This window comes from Pristis pectinata, chromosome 1 (genome assembly GCF_009764475.1).
Source record: "Pristis pectinata isolate sPriPec2 chromosome 1, sPriPec2.1.pri, whole genome shotgun sequence".
Lineage (NCBI taxonomy): Eukaryota > Metazoa > Chordata > Chondrichthyes > Rhinopristiformes > Pristidae > Pristis > Pristis pectinata.
In genome coordinates this window covers 69,834,157-69,858,007 of record NC_067405.1, presented here as the reverse complement: position 1 = coordinate 69,858,007, position 23,851 = coordinate 69,834,157, and the positions used below count along the sequence as shown (strand labels likewise).

The following is a 23,851-nucleotide window of genomic DNA, read 5'->3' as shown; positions in this document are numbered from 1 at the left end:
CACCTTAAATTTGCCTTCCCTTTAAAATATTTAGTGTTAACAGCATGTTATTGTTCATTAATTGCCAGGATATTGCTCAACATGCTTTTATGCCTCATTGGTCAAATGGCAACATTTCGAAAATATTTCCCATGTTAACGATGAGGTATAAATTCAGATTTTTGTAGATTCGTACTTATAGCTTATTATCAAAAGACACATGAGTTACATTCAATATTTGTATTTATTAGTACACAGTTTCATAACAGCATCTAACTGCAATCATGTTGCTGATGACACTAAATTGAATGGAAAAGCAAATTGTGTGGAGGATGTGGAGAATCTGCAGAGAGATATAGATAGGTTAAGTGAGTGGGCAAGGGTCTGGCAGATGGGGTACACCATTGGTAAATGCGAGGTCATCCACTTTGGAAGGAAAAACAAAAGATCAGATTATTATTTAAATGGTGAAAGACTGCAGCATGCTGTTGTGCAGAGGGACTTGGGAGTGCTTGTGCATGAATCGCAGAAGGTTGGTTTGCAGGTGCAACACGTTATCAAGAAGGCAAACGGAATGTTGACCTTCATTGCTAGAGGGATTGAATTTAAGAGCAGGGAGGTTGTGCTGCAGCTGTACAGGGTACTGGTGAGGCCACACCTGGAGTACTGCGTGCAGTTCTAGTCTCCTTACTTGAGGAAAGATACACTGGCTTTGGAGGTGGTGCAGAGGAGGTTCACCAGGTTAATTCAGGAGATGATGGAGTTAGCCTATGAAGAGAGGTTGAGCCTCCTGGGACTACACCCGCTGGAATTCAGAAGAATGAGAGGGGATTTTATAGAAACATATAAAATTATGAAAGGGATAGATAAGACAGAGGCAGGAAGGTTGTTTCCACTGGTAGGTGAGACTAGAACTAGGGGATATTGCCTCAAGATTTGGGGGAATAGATTTAGGACGGAAGTTACCTCATTAAATATATTTAAGACACAGTTACATAGATTTTTGCATGGTAAGGGAATTAAGGGTTATGGGGAAAAGGCAGGTCGGTGGAGCTGAGTCCACGACCAGATCAGCCATGTTCTTTTGGTGTGTAATAATACCTAATGTGAGCCAAGGTACATAATAGTTGGAACATAATCATTTCTATTGATCATAGTTTAAGTTATAGATTTAAGAGGCTCTTAGATAGACACATGAGTAGGCATGGAATGGAGGGATATGCATCATGTGCAGGCAGAATGGATTAGGTGTTGCTCGCTTAATTAGTTTGGCACAACATCATGGGCCGTAGGACTTGTTCCTGTGCTGTATGTTCTATAATTGCACATCAGTAAAAGTCCAGCGACCAGCATTAAAATAAACATAACATTGGCATTCTCTCACACCACTTTGAAAACCTGCTGAAAATCATGCAATGACTCACCATGACATTTACACATTTAAGTAAGTTGCTACTGGTGAAATACCCTTAAATAGTCTTTAATATGTATAAAGGTCAGATGAAAATTGCCCAAACAACCAAGAAGGCATCAACAACCTCAACAGGAAGTGAGTTTATATTGCCATTTTAGTAAGTTACGGTTAGATAGATCAGAATTAATTCACACTGAAGGGAGATAGTCAACTGATCAGAACCTTTTGTTTCTTCTGTATTCATTTTTCAGGATCTGGACATCCATGGCAAAGCCAGCACTCATTGCCTATCCCAAATGCCTTTGAGATGAATGGCTTACTTGGCCACTTCAGCAGGGATTTATGAAAAAGAAAAACATTGGTAAGTCACGTATAGGTCAGACCAGATAAGGATGGTAGATTTCCTCTTCTGAAGGACATTGAAGTCAGATTGCTGGATATATGTCCAGTAACTTAATCATATCCCATGCAGAAAATAAGACATTGTATTCCTTCTATTCTCTCAGTTCACTCCTACTCTCTAATTTCACACGTAAGGGATGGTCAATTGGGTAAGCTACTTGAAGGCTACTAGTATCCACTGAACTTCACTGTCAGGAATTCTCTTTGACTGAGAGAAAAACAATTTTAACAAAAACATAGAAACCAAAACCACTCTCTCAATTCAAGTTTTTTGTCATTTAAGATCAGTACTATAAAATAGAACCTGAGTTTCATACATAACTTCAGTGTTATTTAGACAGAAACCACAAGCAGAGCAGAGCAGAGCAGACACAGGCATTCCTAAATTAGATTGTATTGCTCAGTGGGCCACAGTTCTTGCAAAGTGTAAACCCTTGTGACAAATGTGTAAATGACAAGTGCATGCAAACAATGCAAGTAACTGCACACTGCCCTTAAATGAAAAGCCATTCAAATGCTTTACTGATCATGCTGCTGTGTTTAGCTAATTTCCACCAGGTCTGACCGTTGAATTTTTTTGTATCCATTCTGATGATGAACTTTGTCTGATGGAGATTACTATTTATTGATCAACTTATTGATCAACTGATGCCTTATGGGGAGCTCAGTCAGAAGCCAATGGCATGGCTTGAAATAATTACGAGAGGAGAGATCCACTGGTGAGTAGATCTGAACACTTTGTGGTTGTCTCCTTCTATCATGAAAGTCACTGACATGAACTGTATGACATGGCAATAAATTTTTTTCTAAGCATCGAGTGGGTCGAGCAGCATTTGTGGGTGGAAGGGAATTGTCGATGTTTCGGGTTGAAGCCCTGCATCAGGACATTTGCTGGTGTCCACAATTCTTCTTCAAATCTCTTTCTCTCCCACAGCTCTGGGCCTCGCTTTTCCAAATATGCCAGGATCCACAATTCTTCTTCAAAGTTGCTCCAGATTTCAGCATCTGCAGTCTCTTGTGTCTCCATTTCTCCTAACCCTTTCATGTTTTGAAGATTTCTATCTCTATCTCCCAATGGAATAAAAAATACACTTATTAATGTTATTCATCATCTTAATTATACAAAAGACTCAGGGCATAACTCCCATCACAGTCCCCCTTTCAATCATCTTCTAGAATGAAAATGTTACATTTAATGTCCAACTTCAGTAAGAGTTCATTTGGGTTTCTGCTGAATTTGTGCCAGACTCAGAAAATGCCAAAAAAAATTCCCAATGAAACTCTTTCATAAGGAACTCAAAATTACAAGCACGATTTCAAGTTCAGCCTCAGAGGCATTTGAATGTAAATGCAAAATGCCATTGAAACTTATAATCAAAATCTTCAACAATTCACCTCAGTACTTGATCGGTCTTGTTGACCTGAATCTAATATTGATGGATTCATTCAAGCATAACATCAAGAACTTTGCAAAGTAGGACTCAGAAAAACACCTTATCTTTCACCCTGGAATCTCGTTTTGTATCAGTTTGAGGGGGAGGGGATTCTTTTTTTTTCTGTAGATTATTGTGAAAGCCCTGAATGGTTTAAAGTTAGGACCACACATTCAAGATATTACTGGGTGTAGATCAACAACATAAGAAACACTCTGAGTTTCACAAGAAATGAAAAATAAATCTCCCTCCAGGTTTTGAGCACAGAATCTGTTCAAGTGGTATATTAGGGGAAGTGCCTCATGGCATGATAAGATACAATGGGTGAAAGAATGTCCGCAGTCTTTCCATTAATCTCTCAATTTTTATTCCCAACTGGTGATCTGTCTCTCACACTAGTCAAAGTGATTTGACTCCACTAGGCAATTTCCTGTCATTGCAGACTGTCTGCTTGTCCCAGGAGATGATGTTGCTCTGCAGCAGATGGGCGGTGCTGGTGGTGGTTGGGGTTGGCTGGGGGGAGGGAGGGACCAGCAACTGAGGAAGTCTGGTCATGGTGACTCAACTTAATAGTCTTCTAGGACAGTCATTCTCGTATTGAGCAACCCAATGAAATATTCAGACAGCCACAAACCTTCATCCAAACTGACAGGGTTGCAGTGACAGTGGGAAGTTTTTGGCTTTAACACAGGTCTTTTCTAAATGTGGATGACTTATAGGGTGCACAGGGAGAGTTGGCAGTGAGCAGCTCCCTCTTGGTTTGCCATCCTGTAATCACTCTGTGTTCTGATCCTCTAAGTGCTGTGAGCCCTGTGGTTGGATTCCACTTTCTTTACCTTTTGTTCCAGCTCCTTTGATGGCTTCTCATAATAGCAAAGAAGTGTGAGTTCTGACATTAGTACTGCAAATGCCGAGGAAGTGCTGCACTGTCAAAAGTAGAATTTTTTAAACCCGGACCCTGTGTGGCTCCCTGTTCAAAGCAACATGGCACAGGGAACCATTCAAGTGTGTGTGTGTGTGGGTGTGTGTGGTGGGGGAGGAGGTGTGTGTGGTGAGCAGGGCAGAGTGTGGTGAGAACAGAAAAACATAGTAAGTCATCGGGGACAGCATAGTTGGGAGCACAGCCACTGTTCCCACCAGCAAAGAAAGAGAGTCCCAAAGGCCATGTTGCCTGCCTGATGCTCAGGTTAGGGACATCTCTTCTGGGCTGGAGAAGAACTTGGAGTGGGAGGGGGAGACTGAGGTCTGCATAGGCATTAATGACATAGGCAAGTCTAGGAAGGAGGTTCTGCTGAGGGATTATGAGGAGCTAGGGGCAAAAATGAAAAGCAGAATCGCAAGGGTGATGGTTCTGGATTATTACCTGTGCCACATGTAAATTGGAAAATAGGATTGGGGGGTAAATGTGTGGCTCAAAGCGTGGTGTGAGAGTAATGGGCTCTGATTCTGGGAACTGGCACCAGCACTGGGGAAAGAGTGTTGTTCCATTGGGATGGGCTTCATCTGAACCATGCTGGGACCAGAGTCCTGGCGAATCACAGAAACAGGGTTTACTCAAGTGTTTAAACTAGAAAGGAGGGGAAGGACTTTAAGAACAGAATGTTTAATAAATCTGGAAGAAATGAGAGAGCAGTGGCACAGGATAGAGAGGCGGAAATTGACAAGCAAAGTGTGACAGGCTGAGTCAGAAATTATAAATAAAAGTATGCAGAAAAGAGCAAGTACAGAGTTAGTAAAAACTGCAAGCTCAAAGCCTAGTGGTTGTTATCTGAATGGAAGTAGCTTTTGCAATAAGATAGATGAGTTGATAGCACAGACGGCAACATATGCATTTGATCTAATAGCTATTCCGGAGATGCTGTTGTAGGGTGACCAAGACTGGGTGCTCAATGTTCCAGGTTATCCAGCACTCCAAAAGGGAGAGGAGGCAGGTAGCTTGTTAATAAAGGAAGGTACCAGAGTGGTGCTGAGACATGATATAGAGGAAGTGGATAGTAATGTAGAATCCATTTGGATTGAAGTCATGAATAGCAGGGGAAAGGAAAATATGGGTCGGAGTAATCCATACGTCCCCAGAAAGTGACCTCTCAGTGGAGCAGAGCATAAGTGGTATGTTTGAAGGGAACTGTAATTATCATGGGAGAGTTTAATCTACATATTGATCGGATGAACCAAACTGGCAAGGGTATGGTGCAAGAAGAATTTGTGAAGTGCATCAGGAATTGCTTCTTAAAACAGCATTTTATGGAACCAACCCAGGAACAGGCTATTTTAGATTTGGTTGTGAGTAATGAGGAAGGATTAATAAGAGATCTTGTGGGTAGATCTCTGAGGAGGTAGTGACCACAGTATGATAGAATTCCAGATACAGTTAGAGGGTGAACACCACAGGACCAAAACCAATGCTTTCAACTTAAATAAGGACAATTATAATGGTTTGAAGGTGGAGTTTTTTAAGGTTGACTGGGAAAATAGGCCAAGAGACAAGTCAGTAGATGGACAGTGGCAGGTGTTCAAACATCTGGTCCGTTACACTCAGCAGGAATTCATCCCAATGGGAAAGAGGGATTCCATGAGAAAGAGGCATGATCTATGGTTAATGAAGGAGGTCAGGAACAATATTAAATGAACAGTAGGGCCTACAAAGTGGCAAGGACTGGTGGTAGACCAGAGGACTGGGAAGTTTTTAAGCAAAACATTAAAAAGTTCATAAGAAGGGAGAAAATTGATTTTGAGAAAAAACATGTAATATCAAAACAAACAGAGGTTCTATGGATTTAGAAACAGGAAAAAGGCATCTAGGTAAGTGTGGGACCTCTAGAGAACAAGGCTGGTTAATTAAAAACAGGAAACAAAGAAATGGCAGATATGTTAAGTCAATTTTTTGCATCATTTTCACTGTGGGGGGCATAGCAAATAACAGATGGGCTAATTTTAAATAACATGGAGGAACTTGTTAAAATCCCAATCACAGGGGCTGAAGTATTAGAGAAACTAACGGGGTTAAAGGCGGACAAGTAACCAAGACCCAATGACCTGGACCCAAGGGTTTTAAAGGAAATTGCAGAAATAATTGACCCATTGGTTGAAATTTTTCAGAACTTGCTAAATTCTCAAAGGGCACCAGAAAATTGGAAAGAAGCCAATGCAAATCCTTTGTTCCAAAAGGGAGGAAGACAGAAGGTGGTAAACTACAGCTAGTTAGTTTAACATCTAATATCGGCAAGATACTAGAGTCTATAATCAAAGAGGAAATAACTACTCATTTAGGAAAACTATATATATCAAACCTAATCAATTTGTTTTTATGAAAGGTAGATAGCTTTAACAAATTGGCTCCAATTCTTTGAAGATGTGACGGGGAAGGTTGATGGAAGGGCAGCTGTATTTAGATTTCTAAAAGGCGTTTGACAAGGTGCCACATCAGACGGAGGAGTAAATTAAGAGCCCATGGTATTGAAATGTGTCAGCATGGATTTTAAACTGACTGTCACATAGAAAACAAAGAGTTGGAATTAATGGGTCCTTTTCAGGCTGGAGGGATGTAACTAGTGGAGAACCCCAGGGATTGGTTCTTCACCCTCACTTGTTTGCTACTAATGTTACTGACCTGGAAGAGGGAACAAAATGTAGCTAAGTTTGCCGATGAAAGGAAAATAGGTGGAAGGGCATGTTGTGATGAGGACATTGTGATTCTGCCATGAAATATAGATAGATGGAGTGATTGGGTGAACATCTGGGAAATGGAGTTTAATATGGGGAAATGCAAGGCCATACACTTCAGTACGAGGAGTCAAAAGTCGCATTATTATCTAAATGGAGAGAGACGGCAAATGAATGAAGTTCAGAGGGATCTAGGTGTTCAAGTGCATGAATCACAAGAAGTTAACCATCATGTCCAACAAGTAGTTAGAACATAGAACGTAGAACAATACAGCACAGGAACAGGCCCTTCAGCCCACAATGTTGTATTGAACTAATTAAGCTAATGATGCCTAATTAAACTAATCCCTTCTGTCTGCACATGGTCCATATCCTTCCATTCTCTGTTAAGAAAGCAAACTGCATTTTGGCCTTTATTGCAAAGGGGTTGGAGTTTAAGAATAGGGAGATTTTGTCACAGTTGTATAGGGCGTTGGTGAGTCCACGCCTGGAGTACTGTGCACAGTTTTGGTCCCGTTACCTAAGAAAGGATATAGTAGCAGTCCAACGGAGATTCACCAGGGTAATTCCTGGGATGAGAGGGTTGTCAGACCAGGAGAGGCTATGTGGTTTGGGTCTGTATTCCTTGGAGTTTAGAAGCATGAGGAGTGACTTTATTCAAACATTTAAAATCCTAAGAGAGCTTCTCAGGGTGGATATTGAGATGTTTTCACCGGTAGGAGAGTCACAAAAAAGGGGACATAGTTCCAAGATAAGGAGCTGGTCATTTAAAACTGAGGTGGATAGAAATTTCTCCTCTTGCAGGGTAATGAATCTCTGGAATTCTCTGTCCCAGAGGGTGCTGCAGGCCAGATAATCAGACATACTTAAGATGGAGATGGATAAATGTTTGAAAGTACGAGGAATTGAGGGTTATTGGAACTGCCACAGAAGAGGAGTTGAGGCCAGCATAGATCAGCCATGATCAGATTGAATTGTGGGGGAGGCTTGAGGGGCCAAGTGGCCTACTCCTGCTCCTAGTTCCTTGTTCTTGTGTCTGTTCCCAAATATATATTAGAATTATTTTGAAGTAGGGTTCTCTCCACTGTCCTGGCCAATACTTACTTCCAATAAACACCACTAAAACATATTATTGCATTGCTGTTCTAGTACCTTGCTGTAGACAAAATGGCTACTGCATTCCCAAAGTGGCCACACTTTCAAAATATTTAATTGGTTTTAAAGAGCCTTTATAACCTGCTGTGGTTGTGAACATTTCAATCAAAATATGTCCTCATTTTTATTTTTGCAACAACAAAGTATGTTGGAATGTGGAGAATTTTCAGGTTTAAGGTTCATTACAAATTTTCCTTCAACTAGGTTTGGAGTGACAACAGATGGCATCTGGCTGACTGGTTTTCTATTGATGAATGGTGATTTGTACAGGAAGGATTGGGAGTGGGACTCCACTGTTCAGTTTGCCATCCTGTATTTAGCAAGTGTTGGGGCCCATTAAGGCCTCTCAGAAAGCCTGAATGCCCACTGTGCAAAAGGAAGCTTTAGGTTGAGTATTAGGGTCGCCCATTGTCCATTCTGGGACAGATAAGTGGCGACATCTCTCCTCCCACCAATATCTTTCAAGTTTAATGTTTTCTCTAGGCTTAAGGGGTTTCTTGGAGGAATGGACCTGTGATCAGTGTCGCCAAACGTAAGGGAAAACCAGCAGCTAATATACAAAAATTCTCTGCAGTTTGCTGATTCCAGTTTCATTTTGGATGATCCACTGTCAGGCTTTTCAAATTCTGTTCTTCATTTTGCTGTGGGAGCCTTTTCAATTGTTGTGGTCTTAGAGATAAGTATAAACCATTTCCAGAAAGCTGTGTGGTAACAGTCGAAATGTGTTTCTGCATCTTACAGCACTTCCCCTATTTAACTTTCCATACTCACTCAATGTTACAAGCTCTTTGGTAAAACTTTAGTGCCACTAATTTTCGCCTAATTCAGATATTTTCTCTCCTTACCCTGCCAATGACATTTCCTGTTTCCCTACCATTTCAATATAACCCTCTATGTTGGGCCCCTACTGGCCTCACTTTGCACTTCCAATCAAATTTTTTACACAAATTGTCAGTCATTGCAGATGTTAAATTTTCTGATTATTTTTTTATTTAATAAATGTTATATGAAATAGGGCTTATATTCTTCAGAAGTCTGGAGACAGTAATGGGAAATATAAGACCATAGGGAGGTCATTGAACCCCCTCATGCTCATTACAGGAATAGACTCTTTAGGCCAGTCTGCGGGCCTTGCACGTGAGGTGCAATTTCAGGAAAATGACAAAAGTGTTGCATGCCATCTGATGTGACCAGGCTTCCCCAGCAATCCATACAGGTGTGTCATATGCATAGAGGATTTAGTTCTAAAGTCTGAATGTATGCTCGGTGCACATATTGCTTTGAACAACTGTTTTTGTTTAAATTCCATTGAATAATGTTTATTTTGTACAATGTTTTCCACTCCTCATCCTAAACTACAATGTCTTATTTTACTCTTTTCTGAAAATGGGTGCAAAGTATTCATTAAGAACCACACCATGCCCTATCACACTTTTTTGGTTAAGGGTTTATCATTTCTGTAAATATATAAACTGCCAGGTCTAGATGAAATGTATCCAGGCTGTTTTCAGAAGCAAAGAAAGAAATAGTGTAGATTCTGACCATATCTCTGTTTACTAGTTTGGTGCTAGAGGACTGGGAGATGGCTTACGTGTATTTTTGTTTAAAAAGGGAGAAAGAGCAAAGATCAAGTAATCACAGGCTGTCGGTCAAACATTGCTGGAGAGCAAATTTTTGGAAAAATTTATTTGAGGGTTCATTTATGTGGATGTTGTCAGAGTTGGAAAGTTTAGTTCTGAGGAGAGATTGGCCTATCTGCTGTCTGGAACAGAAGGCAGATAAAGTTATATGGTGTCAGGATAGAGTGGAAACGAAGTCCAATTTCCCCTAGCAGACATCAAAACTGGAAGGCACAGCTTTAAGTTAATAGGTAAAAGGTGTTGAGTGAAGTTGAGGAATAAACTTTTCATCTAGTAGGCTGTGGAGTCTGAAACTCACTGCCTGGAAGTCCTCTTCAGATTTAATATGTACTTCAATGAGCACTTGATTCACTGTCACCAATGCGGATATGGACCAAACGTGGGAGACCCAAGAAACTGCAGATGCTGAAATCTAGAGCAACAAACAATCTGTTGGAGGAACTAAGTGGGTTGAGCAGCTCCGTAGTGGGGGTAAGGAATTCTTGTGAACGTTTTGGGTTGAAGCTCTGTATCAGGATGGGTGGGACTAGGCTGGTTGGCACTTTTTCAGCTGTCACAGACCTTGATCTACTTCAGTGCTCTAAGTTTCTTTAACTTTTGATTCTTTGTATTTTCTTACTTTCCCACCTAGATCTGAAACACCAGTAAACTTGCTCCCCTCACCCTAAGTCATTGACTTTGACTGTAAAAAGCCAAGGTCTAAACACTGATCTTTTTGGTATCTAAAAAGTTACATGTGTAACTCACCTCCAAACTCCCCAAAGCCTGTTCACTATCTTCAAGGCTCAAGTCAGGATTGTGATGGAATACCCTCCATTTGCCTGGATGAGCGCAGCTTCAACAACACTCAAGAAGCTCAACACCATACAGGACATAGCAGCCCACTTGATAGACACTCCACCCACAACCATCCACTCACTCCACCATTGACGAACTATACTATCTCTAAGATGCACTGCAGCAACTCACCAAGACTCCTGAGACAGCACCTTCCAAACCCATGACCTCTACCAGCTAGAAGGACAAGAACCATGGGAACACCACTACCTGGAAATTGCCCCTAAGCCACACACCATCCTGACTTGGAAATATATCGCCGTTCCTTCACTGTCGCTGGGTCAAAATCCTGGAACTCCCTCCTTAACAGCATTGTGGGGACACCCACACCTCAAGGACTGCAGTGGTTCAAGAAGGCAGCTCACCACCACCTTCTCAAGGGCAATTAGGAATGGGCTCAGCCTGCGAAGACCACATCCCTTGAATTAATAAACAAAGACCTGGCCAACCTGAAAGACCCATTTTTCTTTAGTTTCTGTTTACTGTCAGTTAACCAAGTCTTAATCCTTACTAATTCATTACCCCAATCCCATAAACCCTGATTTTGTGCAATGACATTTCACTTCATCAAATGCTGTTTGAAAATCCAAGTTCACTACAGCCTCCAGTTTCCTTTTTACTGTTAGTTCCATTCTTTGAAAGAAAACAGATTAAGAATGTGGACAGTGAGGTGAAGAGAGGAAATGATGTGGAGAGCTTGGGGAGAGAGAAAGGATTAGAGATAAGTGACAGTGTGATTTTCCAAGTATCTTGCCACTATTTTAAGCTATTGACTGATTTTGACACTTTTTTTTAGTACTAACTGGCCTTTAGTTCTCGTTTTTCTCTTTGAATAGTCCAACCCAAGGAGACCTATCTAAAATCTATGGACTTCTGGAGGGCAGAAACCAATGCATTCAACACTTTAAAAGCCAGTGATGAAGGTCATCCAATCTTAGGGACTTCCAGTTCCATTGATATCTCCAGTATTACTTTTTTTACCTGTGGGAATTTTGTTTACTTCCTCATTCTCACCAGGTCTTCAGTTCCTCTCCACTTCCAGTACTTCTTGAAAAAAAAATTCAGCTGTAAAGGTAGATACTAAGTATTTGCTTAATATCTCTGACAATGCTTTTATCAGTGTCAGATTTTCTCTGATATACCTCTTAGAAACCCATTCCAGGTATTTCATGAAGGTCTTCCTTTTTGCATACCTTTAGAATCTATATTTATGATTCTTGCTGGTTTAAGGTCTCTCACTCTTTTTCTTAATTGACTATCTTTTTCAGCTTGTTCAATCACAGCCTGTGGGTGTCACTGGCCAGGCCTATATCTATTGCCCAAGTTTAATTTCCCCTGAATTTTGCTGAACCTCTTCATACTGCATTTCATACGTGCCACTTTGGTGGGTCTGAACCATGTGGGGTTTTATGACGATTCAGTAGTTTCATGGTGTTACTAATACAGTTACTTTTTTTTATTTCCAGCTAATGTAATTTTAAATTCCCCAGCTGCTGTAAGTAAGATTCAAATTCATGAATCCAGATCAAAACTCCAGGTCTCTGGATACAAATCCAGCAACTGAACGATGATGGTACTATAACCTTTAATCATTTGCCAAATGTTAAAACCCTACCACACTTACTACTCCACTCAGCACCATTATAAACGTTCTCCTTTACTCTAACGCTATCTTTAACTTCTGTTGTTCACCGTGGCTGGACTATTTTTCTGTGGAGCTTATCTTCCATAGAGAAATGTCTATTTATTATGAAACGTGTTATTTCTTTAAATATTTTTCACTATTTATCTCCTATCATATCTTTTTATCTAGTTTCCCAATCACTGCAGGTGAAGAGAGGAAAGAAAGTGAAAGATGAGAGAGTAAGAGGGGAGAAAGAATGTGGACAGTGAGGTGAAGAGAGGAGATGATGTGGAGAGCTTGGGGAGAGAGAAAGGATTAGAGATAAGAGACAGGATTGAGGGAGGTGAGGAAGGTGAAGTGAACGTGTAGGAGAGAGGAGAGGGTGAGAAAGGGGTGGAGGAGAGAGAGACGAGAGGGGGTAAGGGGACAGAAGAGCAGAGAGATGGGAATGAAGGTATAGAAAGGGAGATGGAGTGAGGGGAGAGAGGGGACAAAGGGTTGGAGGAGGGGAAAGATGGAAATTAGAAGGGAGAGGGGAAGAATGAGTGACAGCGGAGAATGCAGAGAGAAAGAAGCCAAGGACAGAGAGGAGGACAAAAGAAAGGAAGGAGATTAAGTAGGGGAAAGAAGAGAGGATGAAGTGAAAGGGAGGGAGAGGGAAACTCAGGGAGGGGAGAGAGATGTAAAGAAGCAAAGAGGAAAGGCAGCAAAGGCCCTATCGCTCTTGAGCATGGAATTCAGATCAGACACCAGGATTTGGTCCATTGATTAAACTGGAGGCTTGATTTAATTTGTGACCTTGTCTTTGGCCACTGGCTTGTTGGAGCACCAGGTTTGCCCAATCACCAGGACTGTTCCTCTCTGGGTCTACAGATCCTCACAGTTACTTTACATCATCCTAAACCAGACTCTGGTTCATTTCATTTTGGCTTGGACACCAACACCTGGAGTGTGAGGAGGGGTTCACACTCTTATTGGATCCTTGACCCTTCTACCCAGGCTCCTTGCTCCTCTCCTCACTTTTAGAACATAGAAATCCTACAGCACAATTCAGGCCCTTTGGCCCACAAAGCTGTGCCAAACATGTCCCTACCCTAGAAATTACAAGGCTTACCCATAGCCCTCTATTTTTCTCATCTCCATGTACCTATCCAACAGTCTCTCAAAAGACCCTATCATATCCGCCTCCACTACCGTTGCCGGCAGCCCGTTCCACGCACTCACCACTCTCTGAGTAAAAAAATTTACGCCTGACATCTCCCCTATACCTACTCCCCAGCACCTTAAACCTATGTCCTCTTGTGGCCACCATTTCAGCCCTGGGGAAAATGGTATCTGACTATCTACTCGATCAATACCTCTCATCATCTTATATACCTCTATCAGATCCCCCCTCATCCTCCGTCACTCCAAGGAGAAAAGGCCGAGTTCCCTCAACCTGCTTTCATAAGGCATGCTCCACATTCCAGGCAGCATCCTAGTAAATCTCCTCTGCACCCTTTCTATGGCTTCCACATCCTTCCTGTAGTGAGGTGACCAGAACTGAGCACAGTACTCCAAGTAGGGTCTGACCAGGGACCTATATAGCTGCAACAATACCTCTCAGCTCCTAAATTCAATTCCCCGATTGATGAAGGACAATACACCATACGCCTTCTTAACCACAGAGTCAACCTGCGCAGCTGCTTTGAGCGTCCTATGGACTCGGACCCCGAGATCCCTCTGATCCTCCACACTGCCAAGAGTCCTACCATTAAGACTATATTCTGCCATCATATTTGACCTACCAAAATGAACCACTTCACACTTATCTGGGTTGAACTGCATCTGCCACTTCTCAGCCCAACTTTGCATCCTATCTATGTCCCCCTGTAACCTCTGACAGCCCTCCAAACTATCCACAACATCCCCAACCTTTGTGTCATCCGCAAACTTACTAACCCACCCCTCCACTTCCTTATCCAGGTCGTTTATAAAAATCACAGAGCAAGGGTCACAGTACAGATCCCTGAGGTACACCACTGGTCACCGACCTCCCCTCAGAATACGACCCTTCAACAACCACTCTTTGCCTTCTGTGGGCCAGCCAGTTCTGAATCCACACTACAATGCCCCCTTGGATCCCATGCCTCCTTACTTTCTCAATAAGCCTTGCATGGGGTACCTTATAAGATGCTTTGCTGAAATCCACATACACTACATCTACTGCTCTCCCTTCATCGATGTGTTTTCTGTGGTTTGCAGCATAGCATTGAAAAATAATTATTCTTAGTGTGTAAGTTTAGCAGTGAATGTTACCAAGCTGATAGAGCACATAATGAAAGGGGTAAAGAAAACCTGGATGTGAGAGGTTAGAATTGGAAGAAGGTAGATTTGAGCTTTATTGATCTGGCAAGGTTTACAAAGATAGGGCCATGCCCACAGTGGGTTTTGAACCCAATAACAATACAGTACTAAAATATATCAATAGTAATTACAGAGGAAGACATTTTCCATTGGACTATTTAAACTTCACGTTAAAATGTTCTGCATTGAACTATTCAAAACTATTGATATCCTATTTTTGTTTAACAGTACAATTAAAACCACAGCCTTAGAAGTTACATTCCTTAGTTGCTTCCTTTATATATTGATCCAAAAAAGTATCTTGAATGCCTTCCATAACCTTGTGATTCACATTATTATTCCGTATTTATTTTACGCAGTATACATAAAGATGAAATCTAACTTGATTACCACATGAGCCTTGCTGCATACACATTCATTCAGTTTGTGACTGCTCAAAGTTCATTCCAAATCTCTTTGCTGCTTTCATTTGATTACAAGGGGGATTTATAATGGGCATAGTGCCCTCTACAGGGCATTTGGGAACTTCTATTGTAAAACTTGAACCCCTGGTGATTTACTGTGTGTAAAATTTCAGAGGGTTAACACTGCTTAATTGGACAAAAGTCTTTTGTTCAAATGTATATAAAGGGGCACTGTAGAAGAAATAACCAAAAACCCAGGATCTGGGTACTCTAGTTAGTTCAAAACAGAAATATTCTGGACCAGAATCTGCTGTTTATAAAATTGATGGGTTCATGCATTGGGTGTGCTGAGGAGGAACTTCAGGTGAGTAGCTGATGTAGGCAAATGTGAATACCAAACATTCAAGCAAACATCATCAAAACAGCATATCACCATCTACCTCCCTTTATAAATTTCTTGTATTTCCCTGTTAAACTCAGCAAAGGAGGTTATGTTTTGTCATTAGAATTTTAAGTACTGTTTTAAGGTCATCGATGATTCCTGCTCAATCTTTATGGTATGGAGAATAGGCAAGTATGGAGTCTCAGTCCCTCAAGTTGTGAATGGTTTAAGAAGATTTTAAAAATGTCAAATTTTAAACTTATTTCTATTATTTCATTGTCTTTCAAAAAAAAGAGCAGGCCTCTGTTATCAAATAAGATAATAGCTAATGAATTCCACCATAATCTGCTTATTGTTGTTCAGTTTACTTCCACAAGGATTGTTTTGCACTGGAAAAATAACCATGAACAGTAGAGCTGAATTGCTGAGGAAGTGAATGCAGGCTGACTGTGCCACCAGGGGGCCCAAGTAAAACTGCAGTAAGTGGAATCAAATGGAAAACATCCCGCTAGCTGCAATGATTCATCCTGATACCAAGCACAAAAGAAGATGGTTGAGGCTAATCATCATAGCCTCAGTTCATCACTACATTGAGTTCCTCAGGCCAGTGCCCTAGCCTCTACCACCTTCAGTTGCTTCATCAGTGATCTTTTCTCCAGGGAGGGATGTTCACTGGTAATTGCTGTGCTTCATTCCATTTGCAGCTTCTCAGATTGTGAAACAGTCCATGCTCACATGCATAAAATCCTAGCTCATATACTGGTTTAGACTGATAAATGACAGGTAACATCTGTGCCACACAGTGCCAGCCAATAAATATCCGTAACCAGAGTAAACCTGGCCACTTTCCCTCTGAGATTCAATGGTGCTGCCATAATCTAATTCCTCACCATCCACGTCCTGGGACTCATTATTGATCTTAAATCTAATTGGATGTTACTGAATGGTCCATGGCAAGTGCTTCATTTTATGACTCTCCAAATCCTTTCCAGCATCCATAAGGCACAGGATAGGAGTGTGATGAGAACTCAAATTTCACAGTGCAACTCGAGCAAATTCTGCAGCAGTTTTGATGAAAGGTCTTTGACCGAAACATTAACTGTGTTTCTCTTCCCTCAGATGTGACCTGATCTGCTGACTATTTCCAGCATTTTCTGTTTTTATTTTAAATTCTGCAGCAGTCCATGGGCACTTTTTTTGCATTCCTAAATAATTGTCAGCAGTTCCATGCAGACCACGGATCAGTTTGTCTATGACTTCTGCACCCACTCACTGCAGTGTGGAGTTCAGAGACAAGCTGGCAGTCAGTTGCTGGCTCATCTAACCTCCTTCACACCCACTCAAACGTCCTGGTGCACCTGGCCTCCCAGCTTTACACCAACCATGGCTGACGTGTACAGCACAGTTGCAATCATTTGATTGTGATTGTTGACTTTGATTGAAAAGGTAAGAGCAAGTTTTTAACTTTATTTAGCTTAATCATTATGTTCTTAATTAATTTATATAACTTAAATTTTAATTTTTTGAATCCTTTCAAACAGTTTTTAGATATCTGATTATTAGCTACATTTTAAAGCAGTTCAAAGGATCCTTGTCAGCAGTGAGCTGTCAGAAGACCACCAGAGTGATTGGGCCTTAACATCCATCATCTGAGGCCAAGTCACTGCTCTATCTCACAAGCACAGGTGTGGCAGCTCGGCCTTCTGAACCGCGGAAATACCAAGAAGGGGTGAATGTGAGGAGTCTGGAGTGAAACCATTATTTCTTTTACCATTTCTTACTTTTGTAATGAGGACAAGTACAACAATACAAAAATGGACTCTAATGGTGTTCTGACTCCTTTAATTTGATATTAAATCAATTGTGCACCGATAACTTCTAAATTCAGGGCATTATTTAATCCATCTCAAATTGTTGTTGAACTCTTTCTTCTGAGTTTACATTCCTCTCCAGTTCTCGTCTTCAAGATAAATTCTCCTATTCATATTAAGGGAACTGCTTGGTCTTATTACAGTAAAATTTTGATAATCCACTATCCAGAAATCCTGATAGTTTGACATCTGGCTCACCAGGCGATGTTTGCTGTGCTTCCTGTCAACTCACCAGGATCCTGGTTCACATGGTCCCATTAAACTTATCTGTTTCACTGGAACATTCATTGTAATACCATGTAACATGCAGAGAAGTGAATTAAAAGTGTGTAATATTCAATAATCTGGTAAACTTGCCAGTCTGACACCACCAGCATCCTGAGCATGTTAGATTATGGGAATTTTACCATATTTCACTTGGTCTTTCTATTCTGATCAATAACATGGGGCAGACAATCTCCTGTTTTAAATAAAAGCAGGAGATACTGGAAACACTCGGCAGGTCAGGACACATCTGCAAATAGACTTAATATTTCATCTCGGAGACACACATGACTGCAGATACTGGAATCTGGAGCAAAAAAAAAGAGCTGTTGGAGGAACTGTATCTGTGGAGCGAAATGGACAGTTGACATTTTGGGTCGAAACCCTGCATCAGAACTATCTCCAGTTCATCAGGACTGGGAAAAATTTTCAATTAAACAGGTTTTAAGCTGCAGAGAAAGGAGGATGGAGGCAATAAGAAAAAGGAAAGTGGTAAAAGCAAGCAGTCCACTCGACAACTCTCTCAGTTGGCTTGTGACATTGTGACAAAGGTTTTGCACAAACCCTTCCTTTTGTTCCATCTGCATTTATTGTCCAACCCCAAACGTCCCAGAATTGAAGAAGCAGGTAAGAATAAACTGTATTGGTTGGTCTGGACTCACATATAGGCCAGACTAAGGATGGCAAATTTCCTTTACTGAAGGAGTATTGGTTACAAGATGTTTATTTTAATGATAATCCAGTAGTTTCAAGGTTACCACTACTGTTACCAGTCATTTGTTCCTTGATTTATTTAATTACTTGAATTTAAATCTCTCAGCTGTTAATACAGAAAAATTCTGATAATCCACAATCTAACTATTCAAAAATCCTTATGGTTCAGCATCTGGCTCTCCAGGTGCTGATTCTCACGTTCCTTTTCCCACACTGGGGCCCCAGTACCCATGATCCCTTTAAACATACTGGGACCCAGTTCCCACCCTCACATGAAGCTCATATAGTTCTGTTTCCCCTACTCCCTTGAAACTCAACTGGTTTTGTTTCCCATTTTCCCTGGAAATTTATTGGGTGTATTGGAAAATTTATTATTGTGTAACATCTTCAAAACAGTTTATTGGAAGTGCATTGGAGTATTTTGACATCCAGTAGTCCAAAAAAATCTGCTAGTCCAGCACCAAAGTCCCAAACATATCAAATCAACAGAGTTTTACTGTGGCACCAAGCTCATCGTGTTCATGAGACATTCCTCCATTCACTTGATCCTGTTCCACCAAAATTGTTGACTCCTAACTTGTCTTTCTGGGCATGATGTTAGCTGATAAGGTAAACTCCCGACCTCTGTTACCGCTCCTTCTGCTGTCAGATCTGTCTTCAGCCTTCTCACCCCCTGACTCCACTATTCATGGGAAATTCCTGCCCATCTCCAGCCTCAATTTCCAATACAAAATCTTGGAATATGTTGTTGCCTGACAACTCTGTGCCTATATTTCCCTTGATTCTTTCTTTGCATTCCTCCATTCTGGATTCCTACCCACCACAGCACTGAAAGGGTTCTTATCACAATTACTATGAACTTTCTTTGTGACCTTGAGTGTAGTAAATTAAATAAAAACAGAAAATGCAGGAAAAACTCAGCAGATGAGGCAGAGGGGTCTGATGAAGGCCCTTCGACCTGAAACGTTGACAGTTTCTCTCTCCACAGGTGCTGCCTGACCTGCGAGGTGTTTCCAGCGTTTTCTGTTTTTATTTTAGTTTTCCAGCATCTGCAGTGTTTTTTTAAATATAATTGACTCCTCATGCTTCTCAATCCATTTGTAACCCTTGGCAAAGTGGATAACACTTTCTCCTCCAGTGCTTCTCCTCTCCATCTGAGTGGAATTACTCCTGTTTTATTCCATTCTTGTCTATTGAATTGTTCACTGCCAATAATCCTCTGCAGGACTCTTTTGGTGGCGCTAGATGGAGTAGGTCGTATTTTGGCTCTGCTCCACTCACCTTTTAACTTCTTGTACACCACCCTTTAATAAGACTTTTATAATACTCTTACAAGACTTAATTTGATTTTTAATTGCCAGAAATGAACACCAGAGCTAAAGCTGCAGCTGATAGTAAGGGTAATGGAGACCCTCAACTTACTTTGGAAGCTATTTCTAAACTGGATAAAAAGCTTGACCAGGGATTTGCTACTTTGGAAACATTGTTAAAGGACACTGAAGACAGACAAACTACACTCATACTGGAGAATGCTTGACAACTGCAATTAATTGCTCAACTGGATGAAGCTGGCAAAGACAGGGATTGCAGACTGAGCTCACTGGAAAAAGATTTAACTGCGACCATTCAGAGACTGGAACAGCAAAGACAGAGGATTATTGATTTAGAAAACCGCAGTTAGAGAAACAATTTGAGGGTCATTGGCTTTCCCGAAGGTGCTGAAGCTGGTAATCCTACTAAATTCTTTTCTAAACTTCTGATGGATGTGTTTAGCTCTGAAGTTATTTCTGTACGTCCCATACTTGATCGTGCTCATTGAGCGTTAAGACCAAAACCCCCGGCAGAGCAAAAACCACGGCCAGTAATACTGAGATTTCATTATGTGAGTACCAAAGAGCATTTGATTCGAATCGCTTTTTCGAATCCCCTTCAATAACCTTTGAATATAGAGGAGTGGAGCTGACGACATAATGTTTTTTTTATTCGAAGAAATATCAGTCCAGTTTCTTTTTCTTTGAAGTTTTTGATTTGATTTTGTCTATTATTATACATTTTTTCTGATTTGGGGGTTTTCTCTTCATATAATTAAATTTTTTTTCCATCATGTACACTTAGCAAGACTGTGGGAGATCTAGATTACATATTTTACTCCTTGTGAGTATAAATACTAACTGATATTATTGTTATCCTGATCTCTTTGTATTATATGTATAATTATTAATGTTATGTATATCAATTTGAATTTATTTGAAATTCAATAAAAAGAAAACAAAATAATCCTCTGCAAAGCCTTTTCTTCCCGCCCTAAACACCATTCCTTCTGGAGTTATGAGAAGATCTGTCCTTGGTCTCCTTTTCCTCATCCACATGCCAGCCCTTGCGGTATCCTTCAAAGATACCACATTTCACGTGTAAACTAATGAAACTCATTTTTACAGGCCGTGGACATCCCAACAGACAAACGCCTGACTTATGGACACCCCTACATACGAACGAGCTCCCGTAATATTATAAAATTCAGAAATCCAATGTATGTACATACATTAGTCCCTATGAACAGCAGAACTAGTTTTCTCTCACCATTTTTAATAATTGTTCTTATCAGTCTTGTGTGCTTTTGATGCCATTCATTACAATACTGTGGAGGTCTGGTCAGCAGATCCAGTGATTTTGTGTATTTTCCGACTTATGAACAAAATCGACGTCTGTAAGAATGGAATCCGTTCGTAACCCGGGGACGGTCCGTAACTCACTGTCACCTCTCGGTACTGAGAAACTAAACGTGGGTGGGGATCCTGCAACAAGCCCAACACCCCTCTGGAAACAGCAGCTGAGCTTTGAGCGAGTTCTTCAGGCCCCGCCGCTGTGTTCAACAAAATATCTCCGCTCCCCAGCGGCAAACCCGGAATGGTTGTCCGAGTTTCTCCCGAGTCTGCGCGGCTGGTCGGACAGTTTAGCGGTCGGACCGGGCCCAGACACGTGCGTTGCCGTTGACAACAGAGACGGACATGGTGGGGAAGGCGAAGCGGGCTCGGCTCAGGCTGCACTCGGCTGCTGTGAAGCTGACCGGGCCGGCCCAGGCGGAGAGCCAGCTTCCCCGGGTCTGCCCTCTGTCTTGGCCGCCGCCCCCGCTCCCCGTGGACGCCAGGAAGCGGCTGAAGGAGGTGAGTGAGTGAGTGATGGCGGCGGGGGGTGGGCAGGCAGGTTGCGGACTGCACTCGGGGAAGTTGCCGTCAGTTTCTCCGCCCCGAACCCTCTTCTGTTTGTCGCACTCCTCAGGATGCCGATCACTTGTCAACGTCGCTTTTCGCCGGGACCAAGATCGACCCGAAGTTACTGGTTCGAAAACTGGACGATGAGGACTGCAAGACGGTGGCATCCAGTAAGAAAGGTAAGGATGAAACGCTGGAGTTTGTACCGTGTCATTGGCATTGTATCTATCTTCCCATTGGCAAGGTTACCAGAGAATTTGCTTCAGTACATTTTGAAAAACATCATGTTGGGAATGACTTTTAATTGAGAGGAGAAACAAAGGACTGCAGATGCTGGAATCTAGATGAAAAACACGATGATGCTGGAGGAACTCAGCAGGCCAGGCAGCATCCGTGGAGAAAAGCAGGCGGTCAACGTTTCGGGTCAGGACCCTTCAGGACTGAAGATAGGAAAAGGGGAAGCCCAATATATAGAAGGGAAAAGCAGAGCAGTGATAAGTGGACAAAAGAGGGGAGGCGGGGTGGGCACAAGGTGGTGATAGGTAGATGGGAAGAGTTGGAGAGCGTCACGGATGTAAGGGGGAAGGGATTGGTCCGGGGGGGTAGGATAGTGTCCAGGTACGAGGATACGAGCTCCGTGGGGCAAGTGCATGCGGAGACAATAGGTCTGCTGGGACAGTCCTTCTTGTGGATTTTGGGGAGGAGATAGAAGTGGGCAGTGAGAGGTAAGTGTGGGGGAGGAGGGGAGAAGAGATACACTAGGGGATGGGTCAAAGGTAAGGAGGAGATTTTAATTGCTTTGTGAAACTCTGCTGTGCTTTCACAACCTGGAAAATTAGACTGAACAGTTCAGTCTGTACCCTGCCTGATAATGGGATAACTCAGCAGTTCGGCAATTCCATACTTTTTAGTTGGGAATCTTATGAAATTTTCTGGCCTAATCAGTTGACGTTATGGTTAACATGGCTATACTGAGACTTCAATCTACCGCCCTGTGGCATACTCTGAATGAATGAAAAACACACACACACCATTCTGGGCAATTATTATTTCTAGTTACATTGTTGTCAGGGAACTAAGTTTAAATCTGCGTCATTTAATCTCTGCCCTGTGTCTCAGCATGAGGCCAAAATCACCTTGGTCTATGCACAACTTCATTGTAAGAGTTTATTTGTGCCTCATTTTCCCTGTGCAAATGTTTGTGAAGCAGATTAGTGTAAGTTTATTCGACAAATTTTCATGCTTATTTGACTGATTAACAATTTAGGTGAGAGTGGCTGTCATTACTGAGGATCACAAATGAAACTGTGTTTTCACATCATGTGGCAGGGTTAATACACCAAAGTTCATTCTCTCTGCACTGAATTATTTAAACTTTATAAAGGTGGACATAAGGCACTAAATTGGTTTCAGTTTTCATGGGAGTAGGCAAAAGTGGTTATAAGTTTCAATCAGGTGAAACCAACCAAGTAAAAAAATTTCAAGTAAAGTCTGCAGTGCATTGACCAGTTGAATTCTGTCTGCACCTAGCCCACAACGTTCTTTTTATTTCTGTTTAAAGGTACAAAAGAATGAGCAAGAAAAGAAAACACAATTAGAGTTGAACTGCTTATTAAAGTAATAGATCAGAACTGCACAAATAACATAATTAACTTCCAGACAATGGAAGTTAATGGATTAACTTTACAAGAGAAGAAATTCTGCTTTTTTGTTGCTCTTTCCCTGCACACCCACCCCAGGTCATTCCACAATTGATATGGTGAACAATACGTTTAAAAGATCATTTATGTTCACTACATTTCCCATCTTTGGTTCTTCAACTGGATGTTATAGTTTCCAATATATATTGAGTGGTTGAGTAGGCTTGACTTTATTAGGTGCCCATGTTCCCCTAATTCTTTATAACCAATTATTTTTGAGTTTGCTTTGACAAAAATGGAAGATATTTGTAGAAAGTTGAATCTTGTTGGAAAGACTTAGTTAAACCACAAAATAGTGTGGATTCAGGAAATATGAAGTGAAAACTCAACAACCGCATGAGTAGAAGGAGAATATTTTGGGCCATTGCTCAGACCCTGGGAGAGCATCCTTTTGAATAGTCATTGGATTTTTTTTCTTCTGTTAATTTGCATTGGATGCTATTGGCAAGCCAAGCAGTCGATGCCATTTCTAATTGTCCTTGGAAAGATCTTGGTGAACTGGATTCTTGATCTGCTGCATTCTTTGTGGTGATTGTACATGGTGGGCTGTTAGATGGGAGTTCCAGAATTTGGACTTCTTGTCCCTTCATCACTGACACCAGGTGGTATGTGACTTTCCATATTTTCGCTTCAACATTGAAGGAAGCCATTTCATCCCATTGAGTCTATGTTGGCTCATAGAGCAATCCCATTCCCCCACTGCTTTTTTCACCTTTAAGTTGTACTATCCAGATTCTAACACCCACCTTCACACCAGGAGCAATTTACAGTGGCATTTCACCTACCTATGTGCACATCTTTGGAACATAGA

At 41.5% G+C, this 23,851-nt stretch overlaps 1 protein-coding gene across 2 annotated transcripts in view; it reads left to right on the top strand.

The window, feature by feature from the left end:
• The first annotated feature begins 21,099 nt into the window (after window positions 1-21,099).
• Window positions 21,100-23,851, top strand: part of slx9 (SLX9 ribosome biogenesis factor) — a 101,179-nt gene continuing 98,427 nt past the window's right edge. For both annotated transcript variants that reach the window (XM_052021760.1, XM_052021751.1), the window contains exons 1-2: window positions 21,100-21,292; window positions 21,408-21,519. In XM_052021760.1, coding sequence (XP_051877720.1) covers window positions 21,137-21,292; window positions 21,408-21,519 — 268 coding nt within the window. In that variant the 5' untranslated portion in view covers window positions 21,100-21,136. The remainder of the gene's footprint in view (window positions 21,293-21,407; window positions 21,520-23,851) is intronic.